The 12,715-nt window shown below is 35.3% G+C and overlaps 1 protein-coding gene across 1 annotated transcript in view; it reads right to left on the minus strand.

The window, feature by feature from the left end:
- The window catches only part of RNF111 (ring finger protein 111), a 46,288-nt gene that overhangs the window by 26,891 nt on the left and 6,682 nt on the right, over positions 1-12,715 (minus strand). The window contains exons 2-3 of the mRNA XM_009576950.1: positions 7,159-7,285; positions 525-688 (exon numbers count right to left, since the gene is read on the minus strand). Coding sequence (XP_009575245.1) covers positions 525-688; positions 7,159-7,285 — 291 coding nt within the window. The remainder of the gene's footprint in view (positions 1-524; positions 689-7,158; positions 7,286-12,715) is intronic.

Genomic DNA, 12,715 nt, shown 5'->3' on the forward strand with positions numbered 1-12,715 from the left:
AGCAGGAATAAACTTAAGTGCCAGTAGGTTTTAATGTTAGAAACAATGAAAGGTTACAGCTTCAGAAACCTAACATACTTTACTAGTTTGGGGTTGGTTTTTTTTTTTTTTCTTTTTTTTGTAAATTATTTTTACTCCGAGGCCTGAAAGAACAGTAACTATTCCAAAGCATAGGCAGCAATAGATTTTCCTTTTATAGTGTTGTACTGAAGTAAGTGCATATTTTTAAAGAAGTAGTTCCAACCTGTTCTGTAATTTCTGCCTGGTGAGTCAGCTGTCAGACACACACCCAAATCTGCTTTGAAGGAAAAATTAAACCTAGTAGACCAACTGCGAATGGCTGAACTTTTAATTTTAAAAGGAAGGCAACACGAGGATTTTCTGACAGGCTTGGAAATTTGTTTAGAATTGAGACTTTTTCATCGAATGGTACTTTATAGCTGATGCAATTAACTCCACTCCCCTTACACTGATCATCCTGCTTCTGGAAGAAGGAAGAGATTTCTCAGACCAATGCAACTTACCATCTTCGTCCACTGTAAGGTCCACTACTTCCGCTGCATTCTGTCTCAGTGGCTGTATGACTGTGGAAATCCTACTGCGGTTCCGCTGTTCTTGAGGTCGTGCAGCATGAGAACTAGAGCTTTGTCCCCAGTGTGATCTTGTGTGTCCAAGTGTTGAACGAGACCTTAAAAAAAGTAACACCTTAAGTATTGACCTAAACTTTGCCATTATTAAATTTTTTTCCTCACTGTTTGAGAAGCTATTTGAAGTATTTTTTTTAATTATTATTAGAAAAGCATTTTGTTATGTTGAAATACCCCACTACTCCGCATTCACTAGATGTGCACTTAAAAACGTTACTGCAGCCTTTACCAGATAACATAATGGCAAATACCCAGCAGGTAGAGTTTAAACATCTTTAAACCATGTTCCTATGAAATACATACAGGTAACTTATAAAAAATTCACTGTGAAACCATGCAACCGCAGTCAGGCAGCAATTATATCTGATGTTATGTTTTAACTTTGTTAATAGTAAATGAAGTCTCCAAATCCTATACTATTCCTATGCAGTCTGAAACAGCAGATCTATGAATGATGACAGAAGTGTAAAGACAATAAAAATTTGTAAACTTTAAGATCTTTTGCATGTTAACGTGTGACAGAATATTTTCATAGGATAATTTCTATACTTTAATTTAAATTTCCAAAATGTCCTAAAAGTGCAAAATCTCCGGACTTCTCTCTTGAATATTATTTCCCCCCCTCTCCTCTAAGAACGAACACAGCTTTACATAACACTTAATTAAATGATATGTGGCTTGAGGAGAGGAAATCATAAGCCTGTAACCATACCCAAGGAAAGGGATGGTTTCATCTCTTTAGTGTAACACTTAGCACCCATTCTATTCAATTTAGCAATACAAACCCAAACCCTCAAATTAATGATGCTCTGGAGTTTAAGTTAAGAGGATACTGTCTTTAATTAAGGGAAAAATATTTTTACAGTATTGTATTTACCAGTTCACTCTCAAAAACCTTTGACTCTCCAGTATTTACATAAATCAAGTGGCTCTTATTTTCCAATTTGGAAAAACAATGTACTCAGACTTCAGAAATTCAGAAGAGGAAAATGTGAAGAAAAAGGAATGACTTCACTAAAAGCAAACAAAACCCACTGTACAAATCACCATGGAGCTCAGTCTACACTTCTGTTCTGTGTAACTCACTAACAAAGTTCAGTATATTTTCCTGTAGTGCAAAAAGCATGCTTGCTGCCGTCTTCTCAACTGGCTTACACTTCAATTCCACTTCAGTAGTCACTGTAATTTAAAGATTGGGTTGGTTCAAAAAAGCATCTTTTCTTTAAAGTTTGGATTTACATAATGTCCAAATTGATTTGTGTGTGTCCTACTAACACTCCAGAATGAAATCCACCTCCCAAGCGCCTTTAAAAACTTTACTATGACTCTCTGGTGACCCAAGGTGCACTTTGGTAATACAAGGAGAGGTTAAGGTCTCACCTCCTACTTCATCTTCCCCTCCCCTTCAGTTAACTAAGAGTTAAGGTTCATGGGAGCACCTCGGGTTTGGTAGTAAAGGAGAGAGAAGTTAGCTGTGGAAGGGTATGCAGGATTGCCAGTGTTTACTTCTCTTACAGGAACTCCAGCTTTATATCAAAACTAGTGCAGTACCTACTAAATCCATATTTTTTGTTTTTCAATGCAAGCTGTAAATTCAACAACAAGAAATTTCTTTGGATTTCTTCTTGCACAAAAAAAACAAGCAGACAACATGACAAAGCATCAAACTAGAGACACGGAGAAATAAGGCCTAGCATACAACTGTACAGTGAGCTAATAATCTTCAATGAGGTATGATTTCAAGCAAAGATGGAGGTGGAAACAAAGGACTACTGAATTGAAAACATCTTAAAGTTAGTTATTTCCTTGTTATGATTAAATAGCACATTATTCTGAATGACTAATGGATACGTTAGCTATATGGTGCTGTGTATATTCAGTCTGTGGCTGAGCCCACGTAATTTCAAAATGCCTAGGTTAGTCCATCTCTGAAGTATGTATGACTAAATTGTTTAGTCCGTTTAATGCTAGGACAACTCTCAACCAGATCTTAATAGCTTTTTCTTAATCAGGAAAGGACCGTCAGTGAAGGCTTCATAGCATTTTGATAGATACTGTCTATCTCATCCTCCTAGCTATGATTCCAGCTGCTACACCGCTGCTTGAGACTGCAGTTTACTTTACATCAAAGATTTATTTTCTCTATGCTTTGAAAGTGGCCCTATCTTGATGGACAAGGGAGGAGGAGGGAATAATCATCAGTACATAACAATTTCTTGATAGAATATGGCACACTGGGCAAAGTGAAGGACATGGAGGAAGAAACTAACACATGGATTTCTGCATGTAATTTTCGCAAACCTGAGACTGTGTGCAACATAAGAAAAAGTGACAAATTTCTATATGCATGTGACCATGTGAGGATTCAACATGCTATCAACTGCATCCCACCAGCAGCCACTCAGAAAACAAGCAGAAGAGCATTAGCATCTTGATTTCACAAGGCAAATAAAAATCAGACAAATAATCAACAAGCTCTGGTAACAAAAGAATCAACAAAGGGATGTAGTCATGAAGTTTTTGGGTAATTTCTTGACTTAAATTATGAGTAAGATTTTTGGGTCTGCAATTCTTAGTTGTGGGATAAATTCAAAGAAATTGCAGTTTAACAATTCCCACTGAAAGTGTTTTTCTAGAGACAAATTATTTTCACTGGGTTTAGTAAGTTTCAGAATAGTTTCTTCAGGAATGAATGAAAGTAAGGAAGTGTTTCTCATGAGCACTCTCCTCCTTACTTCTAGAAGAGCAAAATGAGTGGCTATCCACTGGACAATTTTACACTGATGCTGCTGATCAAGTATACTACGTGTGGTTTAGGATCAAACACTATGTATTCATTGCTGAGCAATGGTGTCCCATTACTGCCTTTTCCAGAGTCCACTGCCAGTTTTATCAGATCTCCTTTTAGGAAAATAGCAATCATCAGAGTAGGATTTCACTAACAGAGTGGAGGAGGATGACATTACAGCATAAATGCTGTAAGGGAGGAGAGGAAAAAAGAAAAGAATTCTTAAAGCCTATAAAATGTTACACTTAAGACAAGAGACAGCAAAGCTTAAAAGCAAGCACAAAATTGTACTATTTGCTGTCATGACAAGCAAGGCGGGACCTGTAGAGTTACCCAAAAAGTCTGGTTGAAGGCACTGCAGAAAAAAACCCTTTCTCGCACAGCTCTAGCTCTCTAAAGCTTTTTCTTTATCTTCTCCCCATTCAGCATTACTACCTTTTTCTTTGAGAGGATTTTCCTTCTTGGAACATTCCACTTCTATGTTCTTTACCCATTCTCTATCTTCTCCCGCCCACAACATATCAATAATAATGAAAGATGATCTCATGTACACTAACATGCTCCTGGTTCTACATCACAACAGATGCTTTGCCTCAACATTTTCAACACAAAACTATTTTTTTTGTCTCTAGCTTTCCCAAGTTTAAACACAAATTTTGAGTTTCTAAGGGATCCAGGTGTGTTGTCTGGAGAATGCTGGCTTCCTTCTTTCTTCCAGTAGTTTTCTTGTCTCCCACAAAAAAATTTGTATGACTGAAAGGAGGATTCAGGAAGAGACAGATTAAACACTTAATGAATTTTCTTTCCTTCCTTCTGATCTTTACTACTAAAATGCCCAGTAAGCTTGTATGCACACTCTACCTGACCTTCAGGTATTAGCAAGTTCATTCATACAAAAAACCCCCTGTATTCAAGTGCATCAATTCCTTCAAAGTAAGTTTCACTGTAAATTGTAAATAAATTAAAATATTCCTATTATCTATACATGGCCACTTGTTTAAAAGTATTTTTTAAAAAATAATGCTCTTTATCTTCCATTTAGGAAGGTAGAGAAGCCAGCTTTAACATGCTTAAATATCCCAACCATAGATTCTTACCACAGCTTAAATTTAGAGCCGACTATTAGATTTTATTTAGTAAGGTGAAGATTAACACTTCAGAATTTTAAGTTTTTTGACATTGTCAGGTGTAAAGTGCAACTTCCTTGCAGAATGCTTCGTATAAAGATAAATGTCGAAGTGACAGCCTCCAGAATTTAAGTAAACTTTTTCAAATCTACAATCTTTTTCACCACTGTTAATTTGCATTCTGTAAGTCCATATGGGGTTATACACTGCTACTCAACTAATAATTAAGTTTTGAAAAAAATACAACTGTTAGTTCTAGAGTATTCAACATATATAACAAGCATTAAAAAGCTTAGCCTCAGATTTCACAGAAAAAAGCTAGCAGTACCATGAAGTGTCAAAAGAGGTATCTTCATTTTTGCATTTCTGATTTGACTTTTTTTTTTACTTCCATCCAAAACCACAATTTTGCCTTTTAAAAAAAATACAGTAACCTCTCTAATCTATACACAGGTTATAAAGAATAAAAGTAACCATTTATTTCACTCTGAACAGTATTCTGAGTTTGGTAAATAACCTTCAATTTGCTTACAGCATTTATATTTATAATTTTATACTGAACTATCATTTAGATGTCCCAAAGTTGCCTTTGTTCCTTACATTGTGGTTGGCAAAACTAATATGCTTAAAACACAGGAAAACCTGCATAGGAAGTACTCTATGTTCAAAGTATAGAAGAATAGTTTAGAAGTTCCTGACATTTCAGGCTCAAGATTTGAATTTAAGACTCTTCCTCCTCATAGCAAACTTCCTGGAATTGTTTTCTTACTGTATTTTTGTTTTAAACATAGAATCATGACTTTTTCCAATACAAAATAAAACTCATTTATTTCTTTAATCTTCTCAAGAAGTTTTCAGCTGAACATTTTCAGTGATGTCTTTTCTCAACAGTTGAGAGCAAGTACAGTAAATAGTTAAAGAGCAAAACTTAATTTGACTATTCTGTTACGATCTTAAAAAAGATAAATAATCAAATGCCTTTAAGAAATCTGCATGTCAGAAGGTCTAACAAACCAAACAGGCCAAAAATTTAAATTCACCAGAAAGTGCCCTTGGTTCAATCTCCTTCTCACTTAAGTCACCAGTAAAGACACCACTGACATCAATAAAAATGAGGTGGGGGTTGCTGCTGCTGTTGGGGGTAGCACTGCAGAAGGTAAGGGAAGAAAGAAGTAATTTTTTCAAGTCTTTTATGGCTACTATACAAAACATTTCTTATTGATGCTAGGAAGAGAGAAAGCTGTTTATTTTTTAAAAGAATCTTACCTGTCTTTAATCAGGTTTGAATTAATGTTCTGTAAGCACAATCACTTTCATCTAGCCTAATTTCTTACCTTTTAAAACTTTACATGCAAGTTATAAGAAGCTAAAGCATGAACTTGATCTAGCTCACGTCTTTTCAAGCATACATGTTGTTTCATGAGTTTTAATGACTATTCTCAACAAATACATTCATGTGGATAAATCAACTATTTCTAGAAACATGCTTCTAATCACCTCAAGACAGCATCTGTTGATTCTGCAGATTTTGTTTTCTTTTAAACAGAAGGAAATATAAAGACACATATTGTTGAAGAAATTAATTTTTAAAATGTTGATTTCTCTCATCTCTCCCCAATTCCTTTTTGCTATAGATTCGGGGTGCATATTTTTGTGAGTATGACATCCTTTGTGTGTCAGTTTTTAACAAAATATTTAGTTAGTTCCAAGTGTTCATGAAATCTACATTATGCATACATTTGTCTTAAACATAAAATTGGTTTATTCAATGTGGTATTTATTCCAATAAAAGTGATTTTTGCAGGAAAACTTGTTTGTTATTTTAAATTTAAAATTGCATTAGTGAAAGCACAAACTATCTGATGATAAACAAATGGAATGTTTTCATAATTTACTGTCTATTGTTCCTTTGTCATTATTTTATAAAAAATGGATAGTCATTCTTCATATTCTATAATTTTGCCTTCATGTTCACAAATATGAAAACATACATAATAGGCAGCCATCTCCAACAATCCCATGCACATGACAATTTCAAGTTTTCTTCTTCAAGGAACTCCACTTTAATAGATTCTGCAAAATTTGACAAATATGGAACAAAACTTCCAGAGAGGCATGGAAGAACAGGAAAGCATACACAGCAGCAGCTTCAAGAGAGTAGGATGCTTTCCTGAGAAATGCTCAGCTCATCCCTAGATGAGCTCAGCCTAAACTTGCCCTCTCTAGGAACTCACTGTACAGCTTTGCTTCCCCAAAGTTCTGCCCATCAGTCAAAATAACTACAACCACCTCAACAATTCCAGATTAGTTGAATTGTCAAGCTTTGGCAAAGCTGTGGTTTGGTTTTTTTCCTTTGTTTCTTTGTTTGGGGTTTTGGGTTTTTTTGTTGTATGGGGTTTTGTGGGTTGGTTTGTTTGTTTTTGTTTGGTTTGGTTTTTGGTTGGTTGGTTTTGTTTTTTTTAAATAAAAAATGCATACTATACCTCTTGGTTAGAATTTCTGTGACATTACCTTATAGGCTTTTAATGATACAGAGCCTTGTGACAAACTTGGAGTCAAGCAAAACTGTATTAATACAAAGAGATGCAAGTCTCACCTGTAGCTTTCACCAACTGTGACAATCTCCACTTCACTATCTGTTGAGGTAACATTTATTTCTTCATTAGCAGTGACCTGGGGAGTGGAGGATGCTTCAATCACCACAACATCTTCGTCAATACTTCCTGATGAGGAATAAGGAAGAAGAAAGTTTGTATAATTCATCTATCTCAGGAGCTGTCATTATAAGAGACTTTTTTTTTCCTAGACTTAAAATACATATAAGTAGAGAATTTCATGGTGTATGTCGAAACTTTAGGTGCAACTGTCAAATACATGACCTAATTATTAAAGGCAGCAATTCTGCTGTAAATATTAAAGTAAAAAAGGAAGGAGACAGAGATGTTGGGGGGAACGGGGGGAAGATACGGAAGCTTACATTCCTACTGTGTATTGGAAGCAATTATGGTGAATTTTATTAGCTGTAACACCAACAAAATTCAGTCATTTAATATAAAAACAAAATAAACTTTCAAACTAGCAAAGCAGTGGTGGTTTGTTATCATTAATAGCTTTATTTTTTTTATGTTTTTCTAGGTATTAAAGTCTCAAGGCTAAACAGTGGCAACAGGAGAAAAATGATGCACCAACTAATATGTGTTATTTCTACAACTAAATGAAGATCACAAATCCACTGGTGTTCATAAACATCTTTACACCTACACTTTCAGTGGCATTCACAATCGTGTATGAGACAGAGGAAGTTAAAATGAAACTATCAATGGTAAAAAACAACAAACAAAAACCCACAAAATCAATGCAGAGACAAGTTTTGATAGGAAATAATTTCTACTTCAGGAAGAATGATTAAAGTTCCAGCCTAATACCCAGACACATAGAAACACTTCTCTATAGCTGTAATACTGACAGTGACAAGTTTGAGCTATCTAGAATACTTAAATTGAGCTATGGATTATTCACTATAGTAACACCACTGAGCACAAAAGAACTTACTAAGTAAATGAGCTAGATAGCTTACAAATAGCAAACTACCATTTTGAGATTTGCAAATTTATTCAAGAAAAGTGCTTGAAGAATTTGGTCTCATTCAAGTCAATACTTACATCCTGTATAGACTGACTGTTCTCAGCTGCTCTACCCAATGACAAAGTGGGGCTGATTATTCCCCCCCAAGTATCAACATTTTTATATTTTGAAAAAACAAGTTGCATTACTTATTTTCCGATGTCCTTTGCTTGTTTCGGGTTATATTTATCCCAGAGAGACTGGTGCCAGGAGACGGAAAGAGCAATGCTTCCAAATACTGGTATTCACCAAATTCTCATGATTGGAAGTGACAAAATTAATTCTCAGAACTTGCATGAAAATTTTGGGAAAAACTGAAAACATTACAGTGTCTAAAAAGAGAGGCCAATTACTCAAAGTGAAAGAAAGGCAGCTAAAGTCATCATCACTTTCAGAAGAATTAAATGTCATGCTTTTGACATCTTGCAAATCATGGGCAAATAAGCAACAGCTTCATTACACAAAACTGTGTTGGCTGCTTCTCAGACAAAACCAGCAAGCCAAACAGCTGGTGAAAGGTCAGTTAGAAAATACCCAACTATTTTTCCCCTACCTCTGCACTTCTAAACATGCACTTCTCTGAATTACAGTAAGTTTGAGAGCACTCCTGGGAGTCCACATGTCCTCAGGCTCAATATTTATTGAAATGTACGACAGGTGCAAAAGCAGGAAGATTTAGGCTTAAGTATTATCTCATTAATTCTGAAAATAAACAGCACCTCCTTGAGGACAAAATGATATGCCATGTAATTCCAGTGTGCATCTCTACCTAAATTCTGATACAAGCTTATCTCATGAAAACCAAAGGGAATTCTCAACTGAATATCTACACAATTCAGATACTCACCTTTGTCATGGTTTGAGAGTTCATTTTACTTAATCCTTTTTTTAAGCAAATCTTTAGTCAAGATGTGATTTTATAGATTACATGAATCAGACTCTAGAAATCATCAGGACTGTTACTGAATGAACAGGTTTTATGACTTCCAAAATAATAAAGAAAATCTTTAGGAAAATAGTCCAAGTTGCTGTAAGTAGAATATAGCATAGATGTAGTTCAACCGTATGCTATTTCCTACTACTCATGCTTTCTAATAGCACCCTCCCAAGCCAAAAGCACAAACTGATTGGGATTTCATCCTATGAAGTGCTTTCCTATACAAGGAGTAAATAACACACGTTTTCTTCAAAATGAAGCAGAAAAGCAACTCCTCTAAACTATGTAAATATTTGTAAGGTATTTAGTAAGGTTATATTGCTAGGAAAAAACTATGAATATAAGTTATGATAATACACAACTTTGTACCCCCTTTTAAAAAAAAAGAGCTTTCAAATGAGTTCTATTAGAAGCACACCAACGGGAAAAGTACATGTATGTGAACTTCGCTTATTTTAAGAACATTGCAGTAGTTTGGAGAACAGTATATACAAATTAAACAATCGTCCAATACAAACTGGTTTCATTACATTTATCTGAACAATAAAAAGTCAGCTGAATACCAAAACTTCAGTAACATAAGCAACACTGAAGTAATGTTCATAATCCTCATCAAGTAGCTCTTCCGTAACCAGACACTAGCCATACAGCTGGTAGTACTAAGTGGTATGAAAACCCAATCTTCCACTGTCAATAGGATTTACTGTTTCTTCTTTGCCTCTCCTCATACATTACTACAAGGAAGAGAACACAGCTTTTGAAACGTCACAAACAAAAGCACACCAGTTTATTCTGATTTAGACAAGTTCCTACAAAGCAGAGCAAAGGACAGTGTTAAAACAAAGAAAAGTCTCTGAAACAATTGGTCAAAATGAGGTCTCAGAGGACAGCCTCCTCGACAGGCTGACAGAATACAGGGTGCCTGCAGCACATGAGCAGCGACACAGCTATCAAGGGGAGCCCCCTGAAACTTCAGCAAGCCCATATATAAGGGATTTATCCTAGCATTAGAGTATTTCATTTACAAGGCAATTAAGAATTAAAACTGTACCGATACTAAAGAACTAGTGAAATTTAAGATGTCTTTTTGAATGTTCTGTAGTATCAAAGCTGGGGGGAAAAAAAAAGTAAGTTCTCTGCCAAATGCACTTAAAATTCAAGTCTGCTGGTTTGAACTATTCCAAGCCTTATCCTAGCAAAGCCATGATGTTTTGCAGTTCCACATAATGTAACTTTGCAGATTAAGTTAGTGTCTGAAGGTGAACTTTACTGGTATGTCAGTCGGAGTAGTTCAAGATGGTTGACTTGAATTTTAAGAGTGCACAACCCCTGTAAAGCAGAAGGAAACTTTCTTTAGTGAGACGACTGACATACAGAAATAAAACAAATGGCTTTTCAGCGTTTTTGCCATATTGTTTCTAAAAATATTTGCTCAAGAGAATTCTGAGGCACTTGCATGCCTCAAGTATTTACCACATATGTAACTCTTAAGAGCCTCTGGCGAATCCAAGGTTACATGTTAGCAGTGAACAGCTGAGCATACCTTTAAGGTGTCTAGATCTTTAGATCTACATGGGAATATACTTGGTATATATAAACACCTGTAAAGTAAATTTCTTAGGAAGGGAATAAAACCAATAGAATTTGATATTTCAGTAAATCCCAGTTCTAATGTACTGCACAATTTACAAAACGTACCAACAGCAAAGGAAAAAAAACCACAACGAAACAAACAAAAAATCCAAATCCAGAAATATCACAGATGACAAAATACTTGCACATCTTTCCCAGTATTACTTTTCACCCTGCAGTTCACTACACAGGATGTTTTTTATATAGTCCACCATGACAAGGTATACTTCATTTATTTGCTTTTATGCATGTACCAGTCACTGACCAGTCATCTTCTGTCTGGAATGAATGTCAAGCAAATTTGATCTTACTTAAAGTATAAATGTGAATACCTTACTCATCAATGTATCATCTAAATGATTGACCCTGTAAGAGAACAGCTAAATCTGTATAATGAGAGTGTTACTATACTAATCCTATACTCCTTGAAGGTAATCTCCCTTCAAGGAGAAGAATCACTGGACTGTTAGCAGCAAAATAGTTATGCAGATCTATGAGAGGTATTTTGTACTTCTCTCAGCACAATACCTATGGCTATAAAACAAACAGAAAATTATCCTCCTGCAGGTATACACTACTTCTCTCTGTCATCTCCTGAATAACAAAACGCAGCAACCAAATTATACTCTAGTTGTTTGTGACTAAATTAGCCTTTGGGCTACCACTGAAAGACTCGTTCTACATTTTAAATGAGTTGATTAAAAACAAAACTTCTACTGAAAATTACAGAAAGAATTTTATTAGTTTCCACTGAATTTTGTTTTTTTTCCCTACTCACATCCACAAATAATATTTTATAGTGCATGCAAACCACCAAATTTCAGTTTGCAAGTTTTGCATATCCCAGCAATTCAGACCCATCCACAGCAGTTAGTAATTAGGTTTTGTACATGACTAGTAATCCGTAATAATCACTAGCTTCTTTACAGAAGCTTCTCCCCTTTCTTTTAAAAGCTTGTTTTATGATAGTAACCTAGTGCTTAGCCAACCTAGGGGAAGGGATAAACTACACTGGCTTGAATCCAAATTTGAACAAGCTCAAAATGATAACCATCCCTTAAAAACCAAAATACTCCCTCCTCTAGGCCCTAAATCACATAGACAGTAAATCTGTCAGATTAAAGTACTTTATTAAGCAGAATATAACTTTTAAATAATATAATACAATACTGTGTAGTCTAATATTTAGATCAGTAAATGAGGATTATCTTTTCCCCAGAAAGTTGTAACATTATTTCAGAACTGTAACTGCTAGGTGCTGTTGATAGATCACATGCAGTTCTGGGAAGCAAGTTTTAGAATCAAATACGTTAATAATCCAGAAGTTATAAGTGAGAGACTAAGCTTTGCACAGTATAACATGTATAATATATACTCTGTGTATAATATATATAATTGTACTATTACTTAACTCTGAAAGATCACAGCATAATTCAGAGATTAATCAATCATCATCAACACAAATACCCCACGAAGGACATAAATAACACTGGTATAATATCTACATTTATGTTTGGCTGATTGTTGTCCTTCCCGGAGGGTATTTTACATCTATTTTGCAATTAACATGGGGTTTAACTAGTTTAAATATTACATGTAAGATAGTGAAGGAGTTTTACAACACACAATTTCAAATGAGTCAGTCTGATCAAGCCACAAGTGAAAACAGAAGAGATTTAAAATAAGCAGTCAAGTTCCAGTGACAGACATGACTTATTTTGAGTTCCAAGCTTTCACTAGATCAGACCAAGGGCCCGCTGAGGCCCACATTCTCTCTGCCAGCTGCAGCAGGCAAAACTATCCAGTAACAGTAGAAAATCCAGGCTACAATCTTTAACTGAAACCCCTCACACCACCCAGCATCCACAACAATGTTACAGATGTCAGAGAGCACTTTCTTGTCTATTCATTGCTCATGGACAGCTGTCAGTGTGTCTAATCCCTTTTTGAACCTGCTGAA

This window comes from Fulmarus glacialis, unplaced genomic scaffold, assembly GCF_000690835.1.
Source record: "Fulmarus glacialis isolate BGI_N327 unplaced genomic scaffold, ASM69083v1 scaffold3704, whole genome shotgun sequence".
In the NCBI taxonomy this organism is placed as follows: domain Eukaryota; kingdom Metazoa; phylum Chordata; class Aves; order Procellariiformes; family Procellariidae; genus Fulmarus; species Fulmarus glacialis.